This window comes from Chlorocebus sabaeus, chromosome 12 (genome assembly GCF_047675955.1).
Source record: "Chlorocebus sabaeus isolate Y175 chromosome 12, mChlSab1.0.hap1, whole genome shotgun sequence".
NCBI lineage: Eukaryota > Metazoa > Chordata > Mammalia > Primates > Cercopithecidae > Chlorocebus > Chlorocebus sabaeus.
In genome coordinates this window covers 22902078-22928769 of record NC_132915.1, presented here as the reverse complement: position 1 = coordinate 22928769, position 26692 = coordinate 22902078, and the positions used below count along the sequence as shown (strand labels likewise).

Here is a 26692-nt window from a genome sequence, read left to right as displayed (position 1 = left end):
GGAGGTAAGGACAGCAGAGGGGAAAATTACTCATACTGAAGACTGCCCGGTAGAAGAGGAAAAACTTCAGACATGGAGGTGGACATTCTGGTGTCAGCTCTGTCACTATGTATCTGTGTGATATTAAACATTTGACCCCTCAGAGCCCTAGTTTCCTCGTCTATAAAATAAGAGGGACGGACTCCATAATAACTAAGACCTCTGCTGGTTCTAAAATGCACAGAAATGCCAAGTTTTTAAAGAATTCAAGGTATGACAATATTTATAGATCAACTAGAACTGTAGTGAGTGAAATACTTTTTAAAAGTATATGCTACACCTGGCGTGGTGGCTCATGCCTGTAATCCCAACACTTTGGGAGGCCGAGGCCGAGGCCAGCGGTTCACCTGAGGTCAGGAGTTTGAGACCAGCCTGGCTAACATGGTGAAGAACCGTTTCTACCAAAAATACAAAAACTAGCTGGGTATGGGGGTGGGTGCCTGTAACTCCAGTTCCTTGGGAAGCTGAGGCAGGAGAATCACTTGAACCCAGGAGGCGGAGGTTGCAGTAAGCCGAGATTGTGCCATTGCACTCCAGCCTGGGCAACAAGACTGAAACTCTGTCTCAGAAAAACAAAACAAAACAAAACAAAGTATATGCCAGCTTAAAATATAATAATGAATAATATAATCATAATAATATAACGACAATAATATAGTAATAAATACATGGCTCTCTAGCCAGAATGAGAATTCAGTTACTTACTCAGCTGTTGTTCTATTACATTTTCGGTTAAGGGATAACAGCATCACTGACAAGTCTCTACAGAAAGCAAAACAAATTCTTGCCTAATTTTTAAGGCAAGAGACTCATTTCTTCTGTTAACCATTTATCTGTAGAGACCAGAACTCTTTTCGTATATATGCCCTATTATATTTTTCAATGAAACTGAAAGAAATTAATCTTACCTGTGATATAAGATTACATATTATAATTTTAACATGCCATTGTAGCTCTATTTTCCAGTAACACTAATGTCTACAGTTTTTATCTGTTAGGCTTTATTATTCCTAATACGATTCTTGATGGTCTTATCAGGATATTTTTAATTTGCTACTGTTTTTTATTTAACCACTTTATCAAAAATGGAAATTAGTTATCACATAGAGTGTTTTTACTAACAGTTTCTTTTATGGCTCTGTCTAAAATCAAGCTGTTCCTCTAGGCCTTTTTTTTTTTTTTTAAACCCTAGAAAGTTTCCCAGGCTTGGAAGCACAAAGATAGATGGAAGAAGTGACAAGAATACTTTTCTCTGTTAGCAGCCACATGCCAAATAATTTTCCTTCTACCATTTTCTCATTGCATTTGATTATTTCCATTGAGAATAGTTCAATAGAAAACGAAATCTAAGCCAGTGGATCTATAGATGAGGGAGATGGTTTTCCTCTAGTTCTTGTTTGCTCAAAGGAAGCGTTAGAGTCACTCTTCTCTTTAGGTATATTTGTAGCAAGTCAGTAAATTTTAAGCAGCAAATATTTAAGACATGAAATATCAAATATATTAAATATGAACGATCTGTGAAAATGATCACTCCAGAAGAAAAGCTAGCCTCTACCTTCTGAATTAGAAATCAGCTGAGCTGTTTGGCCTTTTTCTAGAAAAAAAAACATGCTATCATCATTAAATTCTGAGAAGTTTGGAAGCATGCAATTTGGTTTACTCTACCTAGTGGGGACTCTTCCAGTGCTGCTAGCAGACCCACACTGAGAGGCTTTACGAACTCCAAATACCTCATTTGCCACCCTGGCTTAGTGCCATATTCAAAAAGATTTCCAGCCTATGTAGGCTCCATCTCCTGCCAGACAGCCCCCTATTCTTTCTCCAGGGTCCTGACATAAAAGCCACTGTTTATTCAGCTCCAAACAGCTTAGGGAAGGGAGAGGGAGGGGAACTTAATGTATTCTGATTGACAATTGTCACTGAAAGCTTTTGTACTTACTTACGTAAGGGTTTGCTTAACTGTTGGCTAGACTTGTCTTCATCCTGTATAGGGTTACAGAATTGAGTTTCTTACCTGACCTGAACTGTGTTCAGAAAGATCATGTTCAAGTTCTTTTCCATGAGTATTTGTTCGGCATTTGAAGATTTGGAGTGTCTCTTCCATAAAGGTCCAAACTAAGGCACTGGGCTGAATTTTGTCACCACAGTATATAAATCTTCTAGGAAGGAAGGAAGGAAAGAGTGAAGGAGAGGGGGAGGAGGGAAGGAAAGAAGTGTGGGAGGGAGGGAGGAAGGGAGGGAGAAAAAAAGAGAGGAAGAAAGGAGGGAAGGAAGGAAAGAAGGGAGAGAGGGTCTGAGGGCAGGGAGAAACAGATAAAGAGAGGGAGGAAGGAAAGAAGGGATTATCCTATTCACCATTTAAGAATTCAATATAGGAAAATAGAACTTAGAAGTGAATTTTTGAAACTGATTTATGTTTATGCTACATAAATTCTAACATAGCTTCAGCTTTATATCTGATGAGAAAATAAGCTGAGAAAAGGAAAAGGGATCCTGAACACCAAAAATATTCCTGTGATTTTCTTCACTTCTATAATTCTTCTTCACAAATCGCTAACTTCTACTTTGAAAGAAAACCTAAGCATATGTCCAAAGCAAAGAGTGAGAGATGTAAATTGTCACAGACAATAAGAAACAAAGAAGCAGATCATCTGAACCATTGTGTCCTTTTCTGCAAAGTGATTTCCTGTGTCATAATATTGTGCATTCCTGGCATCATGGTATTGCCTATGAAATACTTATGCTTTATGTAAATAATGACATGTCTTCAGAAGCAACTTAGAACTAAATAATATGAAATGGGTCTGAAGTTTGGCACTTATATATGTGGGTGAAGCAAAATAAAGTTGATGTTCCCTCCACTTATCTACTCTTTCTTTCATCAGACCGAGCCTGGCTTATAGAACCAAGGAAGGTCCAGAAGCTTCAGGAAAAAATTTATTTTGCACTTCAACATGTGATTCAGAAGAATCACCTGGATGATGAGACCTTGGCAAAGGTAGGTCCCCAGATCACAGAGCCACCACAACCAAAAGAGAGCACAGTGAGAAAAAAGGCCTGCTTATAAATCAAGGGAAATTTCTCAGCAGCAGTAATTTCTGAAAGTTACCAAAGACTGCATAAATTTTGAGGTATGCAATTTAAAAGAGAGACTAGCGAACTGTAATAGATTGCAAAAAGAGCTTTCTTGTAGAAGGATGATATTGACAGATCTGAACCCAAGGTGCAGGAAGACAAATCAAAGAAACCAAGGGTGTTTTATCAGAAGAACAAACACTCGAAGCAAGGAAACAAGTCTTCAAAATTCATATGTGAAGAAAGAGAGGGCTTTGTGCTGGTTCAGGAGCCAGGTCTTGGACAAAGTTAAAAGTAGGTAGATTTTTATTCAAAATAAGAACCAGCAAATGATAAGAATTGTTGCACGGGGCGGGGGGCGGGGGGGGGGCGGACTACTGTGTAAAGCAGTGAGCTACGTGTCATAGGTCATGTTCTAGTAGGTACTACCTAGTCACTTCTCAGGTATGTTATAAACGACATTCCTACCCAGAGTGCAAGATCAGACCGATGACTTGTAAATTTCCCTGCGACGCTGATCTCTTCATGCTGAGACGTTCTTTCAAAATGGGCAAGTTTCCCTGGAACAAAATTCATGCAACATGCCATCAATTTCTTGATTCAGCTTAATTAAGAATGATCTTTAATTAGAGTACTGAAAAAAAGTGTTTACCAAAGTAAAATAATCCCAAAGGAAAAGGTAATTCTCAATGATTGGTATTCAGCATTATTTTATATCTTAAAGTACCTTTGATTTGTCAAGAACTGAAATTTTTGGGCAGCCAGAATTATCTTAGATTTTAAAGTATCTTTGATTTCTTAAGAACCAGAATATTTTAGAGGGTAAGAAATTAAGAAATTGAGCTTATTCTTCGTTGAAGATCATAGGAATCCTACTCTTTATATTTTTATCATTAAAACCTTCCCACTCTGCCCTTGAAGTTCTTTGTTTTAAAAAGGGGGATGGTAAAGACTCTATTTGGAAACACCATCAGATTTTACTTTGCACATACAGAGTACTGCTATAAAAAACCTCCATGAGTTAAATATGCTGCTTCATTATGGCAACATTTTGTTAAAATTAACGCATCACTAGCAAGAACATTTCCACATTATAGAGCAATAGTTCTCTTTGACGTAACTTTTCATTTATTAGGTGGTCAAGGACAAATCACCTACTCTCTGCACCTGTATTCTCCCAATCAATAGCAGAACTTCAACATGCTTTCTTTCAGATTCACTGGGCAGAAAAGACAATAATGTAAATATATGCGTGTGTCTCTATAGTTGCTTGGTAGCGTATCTGCATAAATACATCTTGTTAATTAATGTGGAGGGACGTTTTCTGCATTTGGGATCTCCTGAAGACTTTTGTCCCCATATTTACCATCCTAAAATTAAAGTCTTGAAAAAACACAAAGTTACATGAAAATTCTTGCTATTCTGCTTGCTTGGGAGGATTGTCTGCTTGTATGAAAACCATGGTCTCATCATCTAGAAAATGAAGATTACCATTTCTTCTCCTGTACAGATGTGCTGTGATGTTCAAATGAGATTCTAGCACGTTGCGAAATGGTGATTATTACTCCCCTAGGAGGGTAAAATGTTTGTGCTTCACCACTTTCTACTTCCCACTGTCCTGGTTATGATCTGAGGTATGTGAGGTAGGAAGAAGACAGAAATTGAAGAACAAAAGATATTTGAAGGCAAGAAACAAAATTATGTCAGCTGTAGATCAGATTAACTTCCCTTTCTCCATCTTTATTTGGAAAAGTACACAATTCGGTTCTTATAGACAGGTAATGTTGCAAAGTTGAAAAAGCATTGGAAGAGGATTATTTCTTGGATAAAATTGGTTAGAACCAGGTGACAAAGCATTGCTTCTATAGGCCACGTGCAGATACTGGGTTTTTGTGTGGCCCCTTTCTTGTAACAGTTATCATTTTAATAGGGTGTTATCTGAACGAATGCAGACTGACCGTGAAATTGAATGAGAACTGAATTTTCATTTATCTCATCTGTGATCTTTGTGGCTTCTGATAAGTCACTGCATTTGTCTAAGTCTCAAATGTCCATTACCAAATGCTGGAGGGTTAGGAATATGGAGTGAGCCCTGTTAGCTCCTGGCTGCTTTAACACTCCGGACAAATGTACCATCACTGTCTAGGATGCCCTCTCAACAATTCCCGAAAAGGAATATTTTATTTAAATGAGACAGAAACTGTTTCATCCCACCACAGATTCTTCTTATCTTTTCAGAAAGGCTCCTTATGCCATCGTAGTCGTGGAGCTCTTCTGCCTTCCACAATACCTCTAAAACAGGGCCATTCTTAATATTTGTTATTCATAGATCCCTTGGGGACTCCAGTGAATGTCGTGAAACCTGTCTCTAAAAAAATGCACATGTGCCCAAAATGTTGTGTTGAAGTCCAGGGGCTCCAGTGAAATCTCCAGTAGGTAGAGGGTACATCTGCCTTCTGTGACGTGTGCACAGATTATTTCTACCGCTGACGTGTTCAACCCTGAATAGGTGTTAACAGACACCAGGTTAGAGGTACAAGGCTCATCCACAATCACTGAACTGCATCCTGCAAGAGCACACTTTCCAACACACTTTCCACATGCCCACTTCCTGAAATTAAAGTTCAGGTAGCAGTGCCTTCTACTGTGGGCCAAACTTTAACCTTAGAAGGTTTGAAAACGTGAGGATTATGTATCCTAATATTAACTAGAAGATTTCAATCCCCATGTGTTAACCTGTATTTTGGTTTGGGGAAAAGAGAGAGTTGATGGGGTGGGGGGGGACCCTATTAAAGAATCTAGTTTCTTCTCCTTATCAGCATAATTATGGTACATAGCATATTTATAATAAACCATCAAAGCCACTTGCTAGCTGAGTGTCCCTGGACATGTGACTAAAGATATACCAATATATGGCTATTTTGAGAACTAGATGAGATAAAATGTAAGCAAGCTGCCCAGTCCATAATGGGTAATATGTAAGTGCTGTTCCTGTGTGGTAGCTGTTGTTGTTGACAGAAAAAACAATTATTTCACAGAGAAATTTTTATCTAAGAGATGGCATATTTGAGCTAATCACTGATAGATAAAAATTATTTCAAAATATGGAAGTTGGGAGGTTGGAGAAGTGCAGGATGACATTCCAAGTGATGGGGGCAATGGCATGGAGGTAGGAAAGCATAAGGTATATTCAGTCTATAAATAATAGATTTGGCTGGATCTTGGATTTGAGAAGCCAGGAAATGAGATAACACTGGTCACTTTCACTAAAGCTCATGGAAAAAACACACACATATATATATATATATAAAATAAATATACATATATATTTTTAATCCCCATATGACTAGAGGAGGCAGCCCATCTGTTCTCTGGGCTTCACTTTTCTTGTCTGGGAAATGAGTAGGTTGGGCTGCATGGTCTTTAAGGTCTCTTCAGTATTATCTTCTTTGACTCCCTAAAGAGACAAACAAAGGTTCTTCCTGACATCTTGTGCTGCCTTCCAACATCCAGTCCAGTGAGATTGTTTTAAGGATGCTTTTGATATTTTACTGTTACAATAAGTGAAGAAAAAGACTGATTTTGCCAAGCTTTATGGATCCAAATTAGTACTCAGTGCACTATGGTCATTTAGTTGAGAACGATACTCCAACCTCAAAGCTGCAAAGCATCCAGTGTGTGCAAAGCCCAAGTCCAGAGGTCAGGATGCCCGTGAGGCTTCCAGGAAGAGCTCCGTGACTTGTGCTTTGGATGTCGCCATGACTCACTTTCTGAGGTTTACTTCCTCAGTGAAGACAGCTGTGGGGATTAGGAACCTGTGATGCTCTTTCCCCACTCAGTTTAGCACAGCAGGACCACTGCCAGTGGTAGAGACAGGGTGAGAGATAGGGCAGTAAATGTTTGAACTGTAAAGACTGTTGATGCTTCCATTCTAGGGCTTTCTCTATTAAAGTCACTGAGTCTGCCATTCTTGTTGCCCTGACGGGAGGTGCAGAGGGTGGAGGATAAGGAAGGCCAGTCCAGCTGGGACCAGGCTGTGGCGGTGTGCTCACAGCCAAGGCCAAAGCTTGGATTTGTGGTGTCATGCTCACATCTTGTCCTCAAATGCATGTGTCCAGCCCTTTCCCAAATGCAGCCTCCAGGTCAGGCCCATAGCTGGAGCCTTGCTTAATGTTGGCCTTCCCCAGTCTAGCCCCTCCTTTTGTGCCTCCTGGTTAATTAGAGTCATGAAATATTGTTAGATAGCATATTTATTTTTCCCAGCACTCCTGAAAATAGATACAACACTCCTGGAGGTGTGTTCTTGCCCAAAGCTGTATTGAGAAGTTTGAAAATAGCTAACTTTATAACAACACATATATCCAACAGGAAGGCATAGAGAACTGCTGATATCCCTCAGAGGCAAAGCCCACTCAGCTCACCATATGCAGGCTTAGAGAGAATGTTGCTTTTTATTTTCTCACAACTAACATTCAGCGAGTACCATGCCTTCAATTCACTTCTGAAAACATGTTCAAGTGCTTGTGCCTCACCATGTGCTTTACATGCAAGCTTTCCAGGAATCATGGGCCACACCACACCTCTGGGTGATTTTAGGCCCATAGCTCTATGCTGATAAATCCTTTCTAATTCTCCTAGGATGTAGAGGAGTCTATAGTTACTTTGCTGAAGTTCACAGTCTCCCTCTCTCTCTTCCTGTTTCTGGCTGGTCAGAAAGTTGTATCCTGTCCCCCGCAGGGCTCTCTCTTTTCCTGTTATTCTTTCTAAGCTCCTGCTAACCATGTAGATGTCCTAACCACACACCTGCACCCACAAGGAATTAGTGTAGTCTAAGGTTATGTCATGTTAATGAAAATGCAGTGGGAATCTAAGGGTACCCATGGAAAGAGAATATCCTGACTTAGAAGAATGACTGAAGCCTGTGCTAACTTTGAACTTTGAAGTTCATCTCCTCAAATAGTTTGCTTGATTCACTGCCATTGCCACGTGGGCCACAGAGGAGGCAAATCCTCCCTCACACAGCTGAGCCCCAGAGTAAACACTAGGCCTTTCTCTGGGTCCCCCACAGACTGCTAAGAAGCCAGACTTCTCAAAAAGACGTAATCCATACAGGCTACGACGTAGAGAGAGGAGATTGGTCTAACTCCGGATAATCAAGTGTACAAAGTCCACCTTTCCCCATCACGCACCCATCCCATTCCAACAAGGTGCAGAAAGACGAGAAAGGGAGGCATTCCCTTGATTTCCTGACTTCTGACCTACTATGCCGTGGCCAGCACTACCTTGGGCATCTACGGTACAAGATTCTCCTTCCTAGGCCTTTAGACTTACATATACTAATTTCAAAGAGTTCAGATTTAAAACAGAATGGAAAATATCTCATTCATACTTTTTATGATTCTATGTTGAAATAATAATGTTTTAGGTACTTCAAGTTATATAAAATAGATTATAAAATTAATTTCCACCTGTTCTTTCTTTTAACTTTGTATAATGTGGCTACTGCAAAGTTTTAGGTCACATCTGTAGTCCACATTTTATTTTTATTGGACATGGCTGATCTAGAATCTCTGGGGTTCAGACAAGAGGAAGATTCACCTGCCTACTCCAGACACATTCTCTTGCTTCCATCATTCTGTCTGAGCAAAATCCTCTTATCCAGGTGAGGAACCTGAGCATTACCTTCAGCTTTCAGGTGAGACACTATCTAGAGTATGCAGCCTTCACTTTGCAGGATATAATGATAATGTGATATATTAATACAACATCAGAGCCACAGCTTTCATAGTGCAAAAGAAACATTCACGTGGAAATAGGGCAAAGTAGGAAGTGTTTCTAAAATTCATTTTTATCATTTTTGTTCACTCAATAAATATTTACTGCAGGTCAAATATGCAAGATAAATAGACATAGATGAGATACAAGTTCACATGCTGTGGAGGAAAAAAATAAGTGCCTCACTGACTACAGTGAAAAGAAATACATGATCAGAATCACATGACTGATAAAAAGAATGGCAAAAGTTGAAAGGAATTGAGCATTTACTTTGGGCCAGGCACTGTGCTGATAGATTCTAAATAGATTAACATTTAATTCTCAAAACTATACTCTCATTAGTTGAAACTTCAGGTGATTACATATCTTGCCTAAGGTTAAGCAGCTTCTAAGTGGGAGAGCCAGAATTTGAACCCAGTTAAGCCACTTCCAGCACCTGAACTCTTAATGTTTTGGCAGCTACTCCTAAATGTTTGAGAGGCCCAGAAAAAGTCTCTTTCCAGCTCAGACCTCTGCACGTTCCCAGGGAGAATTGCAGTAAGCTGAGCTGGGAAAGGTACATGCCAACAGATTCACTAACTTCTTAACTCCTATGTTTGTTTCTAGCATAATGATAACAAAACTATATCATCCATATGAGAGAGAAGCTTGTCTTCCTGTTATAACAATAATGAATTACTAAAAAAAAATTAAAAAAAAAAAAAAAAGCTTAAAAGATGGAAGGCTTAAACAATCCTATTTTGCATGTTAATAATTGAAATTGCACTTGAAAGAAATCATTTCTGGTCACATTGGTAGTGCATTATCATTCAGATTTAGGGAAAACAATCATGTTGATTTGTAGATGGAGTCTATGGACCAGTGATTGAGAGATCAATGAAAACTGCAAAAGATCATTTATAGTGATTTTTATCACTTTCTCACTGAGATCAAAATAGACTTCACTATGATTAATAATGGGATGGGCCAGGCACCATTGCTCATGCCTGTAATGCCAGCATTTGGGAGGCCGAGGTGGGCAGATCACCTAAGGTCAGTTCAAGACCAGCCCTGGTCAACACGGTGAAACCACATGTTTATCAAAAATATAAAAATTAGCCTGGCATGGTGGCAGGCACCTGTAATCCCAGCTACTCCAGAGGCTAAGGCAGGAGAATCGCTTGAACCCACGAAGCGGAGGTGGCAGTGAGCCGAGATCGCGCCACTACACTCCAGCCTGAGAGACAGAACAAGACTCCGTCCCAAAAAACAAAACAAAAAACAAAACCAAAAAAACCTGGGTGTTATATTAGAATTCCTAGCAGGTGTGACTAGAGATTTGGGTTCACTTTCATCTTGAACAGCATAGTCTGTCTAATCAGCACTCGAGGAGCCCTTACCCAGACAATGTGACTCGTGGTCTTAGTCTCCCCATTTGCATTTCTATTTGGTCAGGACTTTGTTTTATATTTTGAAATGTCTATACTTTAAAAAAGTATAACACACATAGGGAAAAGTTCCCAAGTCGTAAGTACATACCTTAGTGAATTATCACAAAGTTAGCATACCCGTGTGACCACTGCCGAGGTAAAACTGGTATCCCCAAAGCCTCCCTCACGCTTCCTCCCAACAGTAAATATACTTTAAACGAATGCAAGAATAGGCAAAATTATAGAAAACAGTTCAACAGATCCCCCAAGTTTTTAAATTTCAAATCTAGACTGAAGAAAGCCAGCTCTCTCCTGGGATAGTTTTCTGTTTGAACCTGCATTTATTATGAATAGGTACTACGTGCCAGGTGCAAGGAGACAATGGTGAATAACACATGGCAGGTTTCCTTGAGGAACTCCACTGATAAGCCAGATTATTTCAATGTATTTTAACTGTTTATGGTTTGCTGGCATATACTAATGGTACAACATCCAGAAATTCCAAGGGTTGTCCATCAGATTAATGGCCTGTAAATGAGAAGAAAGCTTTTGCTATTACTCCTCATTCATCAAATTGCAAGTTGATGTATTCATTAAGACTCTTTGGCCTGTAAGCCCAGTACTTTGGGAGGCTGAGGTGGGTGGATCAGAAGGTCAAGAGATCGAGACCATCCTGGCCAACATGGTGAAACCCCATCTCTACTAAAAATACAAAAAGTAGCCAGGCGTGGTGGTATGCACCTGTAGTCCCAGCTACTCGGGAAGCTGAGGCAGGAGAATTGCTTGAACCCGGGAGGTAGAAGTTGCAGTGAGTCGAGATCACACCACTGTATTCCAGCCTGTCAACAAGCAAGACTCTGTCAAAAAAAAAAAAAAAAAGACTCTGGTTACAAGAGGAACCAACTCCAACTAGGTTAAGCAAAAGTATAAAAAATAAAAATAAAACAAATAATGAAGCAATATCTCACAGAACCCAAGGTTTAAAATGCAGCCATCAATCAGGAAAGTACTGGAATGATGAATTGGGAAGCCTTCCAAATTACTCGTCTTACACACTTATCTCTCCATAGGTATCTACTTCATTCTTCTCCCTCTCTTAGTACCAGTTTTCTGTGCTTCCCTGGTTCACGTGATGAAATATGGCTAGTTCTTTGCTCCTTAGGTTACGGGTAGTTTCTGCTACAATTAGACAGCAGCTTGCTGACTCTCAGTCTGATTTCCTATTCCAGCCCCAGCTGAGTCAAGTGTCCACTTCCACTTTGGTCAGCCATGCCCAGGGTAGAAAGTACAGGCACTGCCACACAGATGCTAAGGATGGAGTCAGGATGGTGGGGGCAGGGCTTATGACCTGGAAAGATATCTCAAGTTTAATGTTATAATTCGAATCCAACTAGATTTGGCTCAACAAAAACCAAAAACAAAAAAAAAGAAAAGAAAAAGAAACAAAGAAAAGAAAATCAAATGGACATGTGAAATTGATGTGTTCAGCTTCACTTTATGTGTCCTGTTTTCATTAGTGCTACTGAAGCTTCTTCCAATTTGATCAAACCATGGCTGGCTTCCTGCTTTAGGTTGGAGGGCACTTGGTGGCCTGGAAGCCCGCATGAACAAGATCACTAGTTTTACCCTCTGCATGTTCCATTTTTCTAACATCAAATGTACCAGTTATAAAATTGTGAATTTTCTCATAAAACCGCCCTCTGGAGAGAAGCATAGGATTATTATCTCTTCTCAAACAGCTGCTTTTTCTTCTTGTAGACCCCTGTAGGTAGAAGCTAAAGCTCCCTTCTCATAAGAAATGCTTGTCATAAGAAAGAGATGGGTGTGAAAATGCCTTTTGATAGACCCTCTGTCTACTTCTGCTATGGGGATTATTTAAACATGAAGGAATTTCACGATGATTTAAAATTGACTACCCCCTCCATCTCCAAGTGCTTCTGGATCACTTCCCCAGCTGTTTAAAAAGTTGTTGAGCTATTAACTGCTGTGGAGGCTGCTCTGAGCTCCCTTTGAAATGGGGGTCCCCTGGCTGCAGTGCATAATATTAATGAGCAGTAAGTGATTGCCTGCTGCTCTCTACACCAGGCTCTTCTGGGCTCTGACAAGTGCTGCTGCCGCCTCCGCATGGCCTCCTGGCCCACCATGCCTCAGGGTGATGGATGCCCCTGTCGGCACTTCTGTTTCCACAGCCGACTGGGTGTCTTGCAGTCAGCCTATTCCGAGAGCACGGACGCTGGGAGAGCTCTTTGCCTTCTCGGTGCTGTTTGCTGAAGCGGTCTGGGTGCTCTTTAACAGAAAGCAATTCCCACCATCCGGCCCATTCTACAGATGAGCAACAGGAACTAGATCCAAATTGCATAAAAGAAGGCAGAACTGGGTCCTGAACCGGACTCTTAAATCCCAGTTTTCTTCCAGGAAAGGAGGAAGAGTCCATATTAACATCCCAAAACCAGTCACGTAATTAAATATTTCCAGGGCAAATGAGCAACTATAAAAGGGTTTCAGTCATCCTCTTATACATTTCATGTCCCACACCACCCTGTCACTAAAGGAGCCAAAAAATGCTTCAAGAATTGTTATACATAGGATTCTACATTGTGAGTCACAGTTAGTAAAATAAGCAACTTACTTGAATTGCTATAAGAGAATGAAAAATCAATATGATTTTGCTTTTTCATTTCAATAAACGTCAATGGCTGACTTTGCCATGCATTAACTTTTGGTTAATGACTCCACCTTTGGAGTTTGGTTCAGAGCTAAGCTGGCTTCCTGCCCTCCATGTCCTTTGACGGAAAAGCATGGCCTTGACTCTTCCTCTCCTGAAAGGAAGAGAGATATCTCAGACTGTGGGAGTGGAAGCATGACAGCTACCACATAGATCACCACTGTGTGTCAGGAACCACTATAAAAAAATTTTTGTTGACTCACTTAATCCTCACAACCTCCCTCTGAGGCAGGGACTGTTATAATCGCCATCTGATGGATAAGAAAGCCGAGAGGTTAAGTGACTTGCCAGAGATCACATAGCTGTAAAGGACAGAAATAGGATTCAAACCCAGGCAGCCCAACCCCAAAGCCCATGTTCTTTATCAACAGACTAATCCTCTCTATGTAGTATTTGTGTATCACAGGGAACTCAGGAATTTCATTACTTGACCCCCACCAAACTAATAGCTCTAAGCACATGGAACCTTCCCTCTCTACATGTGAGAACTTCCACGTCTGCCTCCTGGAAAACCAGCTAATTCTACACGTAGTTCACAGGACTGTTTCAAATTCAATGTATAATTTACTTTTTAAAATGTTTTAAGGTACAAAGTCTTGCTATGTTGGCCAGGTTGGTCTCGAACTCCTGGCTTCAAGCTATCTTCTTGCTCCTGCCTCCTGAGTAGTTGGGATTACAGAACTGGGCCACTGTGCCTGGCTCAACTTTTCAATTTTGAAAGCCAGTTGTAAATTTATAACATTTGAACCCCGGAAGCCGTGTTTTTCAAAGTCGATCCCATGAACCCACTGCATCAGTGTCTGTAGGGAATGTTTGTTCCAAATATGGAGTCTGAGCTTCACCCAAACTCACTGCAACTGAATCCTCCAGGAGTAGGTCCCAGTAATCTGCATTTTTAAGAACTCCTCAGTCACTGTTATTGACAAGATTGACAATAATTATAGAGTTGCGTCTGGAAGTTTCAGGAGCTCTGCACATCATCAATTCAACTGCAGATGATTGTAGAAAGCGTTCAATGCCACTCTGCATTCAACAGCTATTTCAGGGAGAATTACAATGTACAAGAACTGTTCCTAAATTCTTGTAGTCTCCTTCTGTGTGAGCCAGCTGGTTAAGAGAGTTTGAATAATTTCCCAAGCGACTCTAGTTAAGTGGACACTTGAACACTGTGTACCTATGAAAATATAGAAAAGACACAGCTTTCCACCCTGGACCCAAAGTGAGTCTTTCAGAATGGGACTCTGAATCATCTTTCTTTTTTGCTTAAAACCTTCTCAGAGAACATAACGTGAACTATGAGGGCTTACATAATCTGGCCATGCACACCTCTCTGGGATTACCTCACCCACTGCTCCAGCGACCCTGAACTGCCTTCGGTTCTTCCAGAGTGCCAAGTGCTACAGCATCTTTGCACATGATCCTAGGGCATGTTATGTAGGTACCCTCTGCCCCAGTTCCTAATTAGCTCTCTCACTCTTCCATCAGAGCTCAGCTTCAATGTCACTTTCTCAGAGCAGCCTTCCCGGGCCTGCCACAAGTCAGAGCACCTTCTTCCATCCCACTTTTCCTCCCGCTATTCTTCCTTGGCACTCACCACAGTTTTTCAGTCTGCTTTTGATTGTGTGGTAAACTTATTTCATCAGTCTCATCAAGTAGACTGGAAACAAGAGTCATAATGTTTTGTGCATTCTAGTGTTTAGCCAAGGTGCCTGCTACCTATTAGGCATGCAATTCCTTGTGGTGTATCAAGAATGAAAAAAAAAATTCATAATGTTGGAGATAAAGTTTTGATTCTCAGTCTAAAATTTAGCATCCATTCTATTGACAAAGATTCCTCATTTTTCATGTCTATCCCCGTCTTTAAATAGCAGTGGAGATGGTCAAGATTGGAAAGTCTGAACTCTAAACTTCTTTACATGTTCTAGATCCCTTTACTGAATGTGCCAACAGCCCTAATTCTGATGCTGTTTTTAAATTGCTCCTAGTATGGTTATATAGTCATTAATTGTTAAAAGGAAAGTTAATGAAAGAGTGGAAGTTACTGATTTTTAAAAACCACAAGGCAACTAATTATCTATTTCTTCTTTTATTTCGAAGGCTGAAATGGATTCTGGTTATTGAACAGGGTAGGGAATATGATGATGAGCCTAACTGGTGACGAGAATAGGTTTTGTTTAATTGTATTTTTCATCACTTTCGAGTGTGTCTTTAGTCAGCTATATGAGCTATCATGCTTACCTTTTGTAAGAGTGTTTTCTACACAAGAACATTTCTCTCACAATAATTTAATCACAGTGACTTTTGTTTAAGCTAATTTTGACACAAAAGTGATGGATTCGAAGTGTTCCTAAACTATAAGTGTGTTAAAAGCTGGAATTGTTCATCTCCTAAGGCCCACACAGCATTTAAATTATTATTAAACACTGTCTTCTGGGTATCTTAACCCAAAAAATTACATCTTACATGATACGTATATCAAAACCTAACAAGTATAAGTGGATATCCTTCCACTCATTTTTAGAACACCTTCCTAAGGAAGCTGAGTGCCAGTGACCGCCCAAATTCTCCTTGTGTTTCATATTATGCATTACAGTGGAAATGGATTAGAGAGCCACTATACAAGTGGGCTAGTGAGTTTGATAGCCAAGCAGTCCAGATTATTATAGATTACACCTCATACAGTTTGGTTGTATATCCCTAAATATTATCATCTTCCAAAGCTACAAATTCATGTTACGAAAATCTATGGGAAATTACGGGTGATAATAATGTTCACTAACAATTACACTTCACATCTCCAGTGTTCTTAACACTTTTATAGGAATTACCTCCCTCAGTCCACACAGCAACCCAATGAAGCAGGTACTGTTAGTAAGCCCATTTTATGAATGAGAAAACTGAGACACAGACAAAGTGACAGCTACGTCATTACTAAGCTCTTTTGGAACTCAGGTAGCCTGCCTACAGAGCACCCACTTGTAACTATTAAACTGGAAAACTATTAAACTAGAAAACCTCTCATAAATACTTATTTAAGAGCAATGAATCAGGGATCTTGGTCCTGCTTTCTTGCCTGCTTCCTTACTCTTTATTTTTCCTTTAGGAGATAGAGTGGCGAGGGGCAGGGAATACATTTTATTTTGTTTTGTTCTAAGAGAAAAAGCTGAAAGTGAGCCTTCTTTCTTTCTGAACATCTTTTTCCAAAGCCGTTTACCTTCATCTGGGGCCAGAAAGGACACTGATTCCACTAATGAGCTTCCCTCTCTATCTCCCTCTCTGTCTCTCCGTTCTGCAGTTAATAGCCAAGATACCAACCATCACGGCAGTTTGCAACTTGCACGGGGAGAAGCTGCAGGTATTTAAGCAATCTCATCCAGAGATAGTGAATACACTGTTTCCTCCGTTATACAAGGAGCTCTTTAATCCTGACTGTGCCACCGGCTGCAAATGAAGGGGACAAGAGAACTGTCTCATAGTCATGGAATGCATCACCATTAAGACAAAAGCAATGTGTTCATGAAGACTTAAGAAAAATGTCACTACTGCAACATTAGGAATGTCCTGCACTTAATAGAATTATTTTTCACCGCTACAGTTTGAAGAATGTAAATATGCACCTGAGTGGGGCTCTTTTATTTGTTTGTTTGTTTTTGAAATGACCATAAATATACAAATATAGGACACTGGGTGTTATCCTTTTTTTAATTTTATTCGGGTATGTTTTGGGAGACAACTGTTTATAGAATTTTATTGTAGATATATACAAGAAAAGAGCGGTACTTTACATGATTACTTTTCCTGTTGATTGTTCAAATATAATTTAAGAAAATTCCACTAAATAGGCTTACCTATTTCTATGTTTTTAGGTAGTTGATGCATGTGTAAATTTGTAGCTGTCTTGGAAAGTACTGTGCATGTATGTAATAAGTATATAATATGTGAGCATATTATATATGACTATTACTTATACATGCACATGCACTGTAGCTTAAATACCATACCTACTAGCAATGGAGGTTCAGTCAGGCTCTCTTCTATGATTTACCTTCTGCGTTATATGTTACCTTTATGTTAGACAATCAGGATTTTGTTTTCCCAGCCAGAGTTTTCATCTATAGTCAATGGCAGGACGGTACGAACTCAGAAATAAGTCTACAAAGGAATAAACATAATGTGTGGCCTCTGTATACAAACTCTATTTCTGTCAGTGACATCAAAGCCTTGTCAAGATGATTAGGAAGGGGGCAGTATTTGGAGCCATTTTCCTGTTTCAAGAATTAGGCCACAGATAATATTGCAAGGTCCAAGACTTTTTTGACCAAATAGTAGGTATTTTCTATTTTTCACCAGAACACATAAAAACACTTTTCTCTTTTGGATTTCCAGTTGTGAAGGAAGCTTGATTTCAGTGCTTATTGTGTCTTCAACTGAAAACTACAATCCGTGGATTATGACTACCAGCAATTTTTTCTAGAAACATTAAAAGAATAAATCAGAACCCAGGGCAACAATGCCATTTCATGTAAACATTTTCTCTCTCACCATGTTTTGGCAAGAAAAGATAGAAAGAGAAGACCTAAAGTAAAGAAGTAATCTTTATATTCCTTCTCTTTAATACCTTTATTAGGAAAAGTGGCAATAAAGGAGGAAGCATATTATAAAATGTTATAATATAAAAATGTAGCAAAAACTCGACAGATTAGAAAAAAAAGATCTGTGTTATTCTGGAGATCTAATGTACCCCAAAGGCAAAACTAATTCCTATGCAATTTACAATTATATCATCCATTTACCCTAGAATTTTTTTTTTAGCAATTTTTAGAAGTAAAGAATACAAGGATGACATTGGGATCCGAGATTTTAGACTTCCTTGTACAAATCCTCACTTCTCCACCTGTTCATCAATGAAATTAATCATAAGAAAAGCATATATTCCAAGAAATTTGTTCTGCCTGTGTCCTGGAGACCTATACCTTTGGTATTTTCTGATTCAAAATAAAACTTAAACAAAACAAAACAAAACAAAAAAACTAGGAGAGAAGTTTGTGTATAAGACAATGACAATTATGGTCTCCTGTAATCATATCCCAGCCACCAACTCCTAAAGAACTGCCCTTTTCTCCTTGCTACACACACACACACACACACACACACACACACACACACCCCTGCTTTGTAAAGTTTCCATCAGTGGAAACTTTTATTATTATTTTTTTTAATCTCTGTGCTCTCCTGAAGTTCATGGTTGAGCAGCATCTCCAAGATACCACAGACCTCTTGATTGATGATCAAAACAGTAGTGTCGCCTTTTCCTTTTAGAAAACGGAACATTTTCTCACCTCATGATTGATGAATTCTAAACCAATGGGGAAAAACAAAAAGGCTTTAAAATAATGAATCTGTTTCTCAACTACTGTTATATTCAATTAATTTAACTACATTGAACCAAATTACCTTTGGTTCTAAGAAGACAGCTGTAGACTGCTTATTATGCTGCTACAGGGACTCAATTCTTTTTGGTGTAAATGTCACTCCTGCTAGCTCTTTGTATAAAGAATTAATTCCCAGAGTCATATTTCCTTCTAATGGAAAGATTACTCTACTGATTGCTAGGAAAACAGGGTAATGGAAGGCACTCAATTAAACGAAGCCATTTCCAAATGCAATGTATGTTTTATGATTGGCTTGTGATAGGCGATGCTTCATGTGTCTACTTGGTGTTTCCCTTTGAGCTTTGAACTTATGTCAAACTTTGTTTTCATTGTTCTGTTGGCCTGGTGTTTTCCATTGTCAGCCTGTAATTCCTGCTCAGTTGCAGAGGGAATTATTTATTTCCTCCAATTTACCTTAGAGGATTTAAATTGGCTCAATTGATGAAGTGGCTCAGAATTTATTCCTCCCTTTTCCCATGGGTGATATAGGAAAAAGATTGTTCCCCACATTTACCTTGGGAGGTACTGCTTTTGAATTTGTGTTGTTTCCACTAGTGTAAGCATTTCATTGGGACAGCATGGACCTTTTGAAGCTGGGAGGAAGGAAACAGAGCTAGCATCTGAACCAGAACAAAACAATGGCAACCAGGAAGTACTCAGCCCACTTAGTTGAGACAAGATATTTCTAGTTTGGGTTACAGTTGCCTAACCTTCCCTTAAAAGAGAATCCAGTCATGTTTTCAATGGTAAAAAGCCTTAAAAAGGTGCCCTTCGAAGATCTCCTATGACTGTATGTCAAGGTATTTTGTACCTACAATCCCAGAACTTTGTTCCTTCCCCATGAGGACTAACAAATGTTCACAACACTCATGATCAAGTGTGCACTGGAAGAAAAAAATCCACAATCTGGGCTTCTCACTTCGTGCTTCATAAATGACAATCACTGCTCGATGCAGATGTTGCACTGTGTCCACTCAGGGATGTTTCATTAAAAAAAAAAAAAATACATCAAGAAGGAGGAAAAAATTAAAAACGGGAAAATGACAACAAAACGTGAATGGTATACATTAACTATGCCGCTGAGAGCACCTCTCTGACAAGGCTTTCAGGCCAACAAGCAGTAACTTCATGTCATAAACTGGACTGAATTATTTGGACTTGCTGAAAAGTTGCACCCAAGTAAGGACAACTTGGTCTCATTTTCTAAACTCCGCTAAGAGCCAAATAATCTAGCTGTCCCATTCAGAGGAATTTTTATCTCCCTGCAAATCCAAACTTTTCTATACAGATCCTGAACAAGGCAATTACAGAAATCTAACTGGCATTAGATAAAATGGACAAGGGAGGTGAAACTGGGTGAATTCAAACTTCAGTGTATTTGTGGTCCATAAAAAGAAAGGGTAATTTTGGAGGGAAAATAGAACAGGAAAGGATTCCAAATCTGGGTTGACCACCCGCATATACCCGTACTGTCCATGACTCAGCTAATCTTTGTGCCCCTTGTTCTGTGGCTCCTTTTCTGTTTTGAGACAGATCTTGTTCAACATGTTGCTCAGGCTGCAGTGCAGTGGCGTGAGATCTCGGCTCACTGCAACCTCTGCCTCCTGGGTTCAAGTGATTCTCCTGCCTCAGCCTCCCAAATAACTGGCATTACAGGCACATGCCCCTACACCTGGCTAATTTTTGTATTTTTAGTAGAGATGGGGTTTCACCATGTTGGCCAGGCTGATCTTGAACTCCTGACCTCAAGTGATCCACCCACCTTGGCCTCCCAAAGTGCTAGGATTACAGGCATGAGCCACCCCGCCCTGCCTTCGGTAGCTCTTTTATCCCCCAAAGACTGAAAGCTGAAGGTGGAGATGTTCTCCACAAACATACCCTTTCTGAATTTCCCTTGTTTTAGCACTGCGTTCAGGGCTCTGGACTAAAGTACCTCGGAGTAGGTAAAATCAGAGACTATAACGATCTCCTGAGTGATTAGATTTCTTTGGTAGATTCTAAGAGATCTTGAATCATAATAAACTCTGCATATTAACAAGAGGTCCCAGGGAGGTGTCAGTACATTTCCTATCATAGCTGCCTTGTTCAAAGCATAACTTCACAGCAGTGAAGTTAAACTGTTTGTAGAAAACCACAAAGATCAACTCATGCTCACTCTCTACAATGTAATGTGTCCCAGGCTTGAAGGCAAAAAACAAGTCTTGGGTCCCAGGGACAACCTAAAACCTACCAGCTTTTTTCAAAAACAGCAATCAGATGCAAATAATGGCAGTGTTGTTCTATGTTCTTTGTTTCTGTTCATTATAGAAGTAAGGAAAAAGTCTACTTCTACTGGAAATTAGAAGAAATAATTTCTTCCTGACTCTTTTTTTTTTTTCTATAAACTTTTATTTCCAAGGAAGCTGCTACAATTGACAGTCAATTCAGGCCATGGATGTCTGTGCCCTGACAGAAGCACCGTCCAACAGAACAGCAATAATTTTAAAGTGTGCTTCTGTAGTGAAACTCTGCACAAAGCCCCCGGCATAAAGAAGAGGGGAAAGCCTACCATCTGCTTTAGACGAAGTGCTATTTCATGTTCTGTTTCCAACTGCCAGTATAAGCAGCAGCTAGAGTAAAGACCTGATGTGGGAAACTATGGGGGTCTTTCAAAAAAAAAGCTGACACTCTATTCATTTTTGGCTCTCAGGACCAGAGGGTACAGGGTAGAGGGTAGTTTGCCATTTAAAGCAGGGGCTCAAAATTCGAAAGCCTAAAAGGGCCGGGGGGCTTAATGCAAATGGGTGAAGCAGCCCAGTGACAAGCTGGCCAGGAAATGCCCTGTGAAAAAAGGGACATCCACGATTTAGCTGAAGCTGAATGCTGCTAGAGCTTCTGAATTTTATAAAGTCTCTGAAATTATACATAATGGGAGTTGATTCAGAGCTTAGTGCAGACCAAACAAATACATCACTGAGCAGAAGAGGGCCCGTAAATGGTCAGCTTGCAGCCTCTGGTTTAAAGCAACATCGCATCTGGGACCAGCTCAACGGCGGCAAGTCCGGCCAGATTCAACCCTGGGCGATATTAGAACGATATTAGTTTTGGAAGGAGGGGATGGAGATCTTCCCCTTCTGATACTCTATTTTGTTTTCGTATGTGATTGTCACAACTAGAGGATATAACAGGAGGTCAGTTTACAAAATAGCCAACAGTCTAAAAATGAAAACAATTCAATTTAGTGACGGCTTCTAAAAGGCACGTCAACTTGTCTTGCCCACACTCCCTTCTTCATAGAGCCAGGGGCTAGATTTCTTGCCACTTTTTTCTGAAAGGCAAATACGTGACTTTGATTCTTTTGGGTCTCGACGTGTTTCTTTAACTGTGTGACTTCAACATCTGTGACAAGTGTTTGTTTTCCCTTCGTCGTATGTGAAGAATCTATTCTATAGTCGTGATCATGTAGTCCTCCATTGTTTGGAAGTGCAGACCGTGGACCTATGCAGCAGATGGGGGTTTTCTATTTGTGCACTTTTTTCCTAAGCTGCTGAAATTCCTCCGATGTGAATGGGCCATAGCAATCTTTGCCTCCTGCGTGACCGTAAGCATGGCCTCCAGTGGATCAGAGAAAGCAGCTCAGTGATTGTTCTCATGGCCAAAAATAAAGCACAAGGGTTACCGGAATTGAATGAGCCCCGCTCAGGGCCGCACGGGGCATCTGCACCCCAGCTGGGCAGCACGATCCTTGTATTCAACTATACTCTTCTGGCAGTGGTTGGTGGCAAGCATTCGCGTGCCTCTGTCACAACCATACCGTAGACACACATTAGGTATGTCTGGAAAGCTACAAATCCCACATCCAAGCACAGTGCCGTCTGCTTCATCTGATTAACACACACACAAGAAAGAAAAATTACACCCACAGAAAACTGAGTATGTATTGTAGAAATGTAGAGGAAAAATAAAAATATTTTTTCAAATGTAATTACTTTTAATATATGCTTGTGGAAGGTCTAATACAATGTATGCTGTCTCTGTAATTTTTGCTGTAAATAACTGGAGACAGTGAGTACACTGATTTTTCTATGTCTCTGTTTAAGCATAAGACTTTGTAACAATTTTTTTAGAGGGGGAAATCAACAAAGAGCAAATATGTACTTGCTTCCTTTCTGCGTGTTATGTACTTCTCAGTTTTTTAATGGAAACTGGTTGTAACAGTTTAAGCATCTTGACGGGTCATTGGTGTTAAGTGTATGCTTCTTTTTGTAATATGACTGAGAAAGGGACAGGGCTGTCAATTAAATCTGCTCCAAAGAGTTTGTATCGAAGATTGGCCTAAGACCTGCAAACTCCATCTCTAACAAGACAATATGAAAAAGGAAAATTTTAAAAAAAGAAAAAGTTAGGCCTGAGTTAAGTCATCTTTCCTTGTAGCAAATGGCTTTGTCCAAATCCTTTCTGCATGGAATAGCTTAAAGAAAACAAACTCCGCTTTCTGATGAACAAAATATTTTTGTACACATTTATTTCTTATTAATAACCTGAGGTCAGACCACACATTTGCTGAAGCCATAACTGACCTTCACCAAATAAATGTTGTAAAGAACCTGGGGGAGGGTTGGGGAGAGACTGAGAGGGAGGAAAATTCAAGGTGTCATGAGCTATAGCAACACAGGCAGGAGCAAGTCGTGGAAACTGATGCTTTTCCTGCATCCCAAATATGACTTTAAAAGGCTAGTATTTTATGATGATCGATTTATAATAATAAAAAAGATATTTAGATTTAAATGAGACATTTCAATATTTTTGAAATCCCTGACAATGCTTCCTTGCTTTTAGGATTGAGAGAAATGATTTTCATATACTTCCAGCGCTCAGAGATTTAATGTTTTCACCTCAGCTCCAGCCTACACTTGTAAAGTGAAGAGCGACTCTAAGTCCTGTGAAACCTTGGGCTGCCTGGGGCTTGGCTGTGCCCATTAACCTACTGCACCTGGGGGGCAGCATGGGAGGGGTACAGTTTGCATCTCATTAGCATGCACACCACTGTTGGCAATGCATAAAAGTTGTGTTGCCACAAGTATGTAAAATAAAAATATTCACTCTAAAAAGCATAATAATTCTACTTTTTTAAAACAATAATGTCTCTTATAGTCACCATTGATTTTTCTGGAGTTTAATTACATTATTACCATGTATTCTTATTGGCCGGTAGAGGCAAAAGGCAAATCACAAATAAACCCAGTGACATATATAGTTTTAAAATCTACAATTTTCTGATCTCTCTCTCCTTGTTTAATATATAAGCCCTAATTTCTGTGTATGTGAGTAAAACTGCAGCCTGAGTCATTTAGGAAGTAAGCATTGAGTTTTTTTAATTATAAATATACTAGAATAAAACAGCACTCCCTAACAATTAAAAAAGAGTTTTATATTACTTTAGAATGTAATAGGTTTTTGTCCTTATTTTATGTCCTGTAAATTATTAGTTCAATACTGTTAGCATTCCCGGATAATGCACACATGATTTCTGAATGTTTTCTGTAAATGACAATCAATGTTTATGAAGTTCCCTCCTTTAATGCTGAACAAAATTAAAAGAAGAAAAAGAAAAAAGGACTTGCCTAATGGTTTTCTTTCCTCCCCACCCCAATTCCCACTCTCACCCCTGGGAACAACGAATGGGTAGAAAAGATAAGATTTAGCTTTGAAAACATTACCCCATGGGTTCTTACCTACAGAGTTTTCCTTTTTCTAGTAAGTAATGGTTAATTTTTTTTTTTTTTTTCAGGAATTCTTGTGTCCTCAGGGACCTGGCCTGTGTTGGAAATATTCATTGAGAAAAGACTCAGAGTCCATGCTAGCCAAATAGCTTACCAAGTTACAATTAAAATGAGAGCAGCATCTCTCAAAGATAATAACTCTTTTTCTCAGCACTTTAATAAAAGGAAGCCCCAGCTAGCAGAACCATAAGCAACTCCCTTGCAAGCACTTTGTTGAAATAACGTGCAGCAGGTTTGAAATGGATGTGACAATCCCTACATCTGATGAAAGCTTTCAGATAATTAATGATTAAGTCTCTGGGTCTGATTTTTTTTTGTTTTGAATCAAGCTGCTCCACTACCAAAATCAATGCCCACCAACATATGAATGCTCTGAATCTCATTTGGAGCTGGATTAGGGAGCAATTGAGGATAATCACAGACTCATAGTGATGTTGAAAAAGGTAGCTCCAAGAGAGGTCAGCAATTTTTCAGGTGCTTGGAAGTTGCTGCAGATTGGGGTCCCCAGAGCTGAAATGCTCCAAGTACAGTAGTTTAAAGCAACATTTAACAGATTTTAAAAGTAAAAGCACTGATGCAAGTGACAGGATGAGCCCTGGAAACCCTTCTGTAAAGTTTCTTCCAACCTTTGCTGGTCTTTGGAACCAATGAAAAGCCTTCCAGTATGTTTCAAGCCATATCTCTACTCAAGACATTCAGATCCCATGTGGCTCTGCTGAGAGATTACAGAAACAGAGAACTGCACTGATGGTTCTGTGAGAGCACCATGTAGGTCCCTTGGTTTATAATGAGGTCTTCAAGTGTCTAGTCAGAGATGGCAAACATATTACCTCAACCTATCCCAGGCTCATGTCAATTGTCGTCAATGACTGGTCCTAGAACTCTTGGCTAAAAAGTCATCTAAAGTTTTTTTCAGAAACCTAGATCTATGCAGCATTGCAATACAAGGTAAAACTTATCATTTTAAAATTCTGCTTGGACCATATAACATGATAATTATTAGCTTTTGACAGAGTTATCAAAAATTATAAATTAAGCCCGTTTTATGCACAAAGCTTTGTTCTGTTCATAGATCCTCTTCTTTACTTAAGAGCAAGTCCTGGCGACACATTCCCACAATCACACTAGGCCAGTGTGCATGAGGCATGGCAACTATCAAAGGCATAGCCCGGGTGTGGCCACATATTCCAGGTGGCAGCAGCTCCTTGATCCATTTAGAGAAGAGGTAGAAGTGAAGTGAAACTTCTAATAACATCTGGCAGTGAGGTGTCTCAGATCACAAAGCCACCATGCTGTAAGTTTTCTCTCATTGTTTTCTGAACTTGAACTTGCTAAGCTTAACTGGTTGACTCAATATTATTCTAAGAGGCTGTAAAATTCTTGACAGCTGTGTCTCAGAGACCTTTAAACCACCCGGGATTATGAGGTAGGCCATGGCATGGTGACACTCGATAAATGTGTCAACTACATTTATTGGAGTCTGCTCTCCTTTTCTACTTCCAGCTTCCCAACTATTTGCTGTGATTTCACTGATTTTGCCCTTGAGAAAATCACCCTCCAGCAGAGTCATCAGACATAGACATGCTTTTCACCATAAGCAATGAGAAGGAAAGTGGTGGCCCATTGGCAATGGACATTGAAAGAATGGTCTTTCTCTTTCTCCAAAGATTTAGCCAAAAGCAACAAGAGAAGGAGCTTGATATTAGACATATCTTCTCGGATGTTCACGGAAGACTCAGCTGGGCAGAAAACAAGAAACAGAGAGATCTGGGAGGCTAATGTGTAAAGCAAATTCGGCATCAAAGCCTGGTGTTGGCATGCCCTTCTCCAACTTTCCAGTCTGGTTTGATCAAATCACAAAATCTCAGTCAAAAAGTAGAGAATCTGGATAACTGATTACTTACTGAAGTATATCCCTGCCCAGGTAAGAAATTTTAGAAAAGGTCCTACTTTTTAAGAGATGGAAACCATTATATCTGTGATCATATGTTCTGTTACAGCAGTCAAAACAGCAGATCAAATGTCATTTTAGATACCTATCTAGTCGCTAGATGCCTTGCATGTGGCTAGAAGATGAAGGAAGCAAGAAAGAATATGCAGGATTACACAGCAGATTCACATGGGCTAGGCCTACCCATACTTCATCACCCAGAATTAATCCCATAGCACCACAGCAGTGGAGGGGGCTGAGATACATAGCCTAGTTAGTTCTGTGTGCCCACAGAGAAAAGTAAACAGGGTTTAGGGAACAGTTAGAAGTCCTGACCCAAATATGAAAGAAATTCAGGAAAGTTTCTCATTTCATCTTCCATCAGATACTGCAACAAACATGTATTCAACTTATTTATTCAACAAGTATTTATTGACCCACTACAATGCCAACCAAGTCACTGATAATGCAATCGTGAAATATGACAGGTACAGACTCTGCCCTCGTGGAATCTATGGTCTGGGTCCAAGAAAGGTGGATATACA

General features: G+C 39.8%; 1 protein-coding gene across 1 annotated transcript in view; it reads left to right on the top strand.

Annotated features, from left to right (window-relative positions):
* Positions 1 to 22082, top strand: part of RORB (RAR related orphan receptor B) — a 192788-nt gene extending 170706 nt beyond the window's left edge. The window contains exons 9-10 of the mRNA XM_007969506.3: positions 2925 to 3037; positions 16319 to 22082. Of these exons, the coding sequence (XP_007967697.1) occupies positions 2925 to 3037; positions 16319 to 16474 (269 nt within the window). The 3' untranslated portion in view covers positions 16475 to 22082. The remainder of the gene's footprint in view (positions 1 to 2924; positions 3038 to 16318) is intronic.
* The last annotated feature ends 4610 nt before the right edge of the window (positions 22083 to 26692 follow it).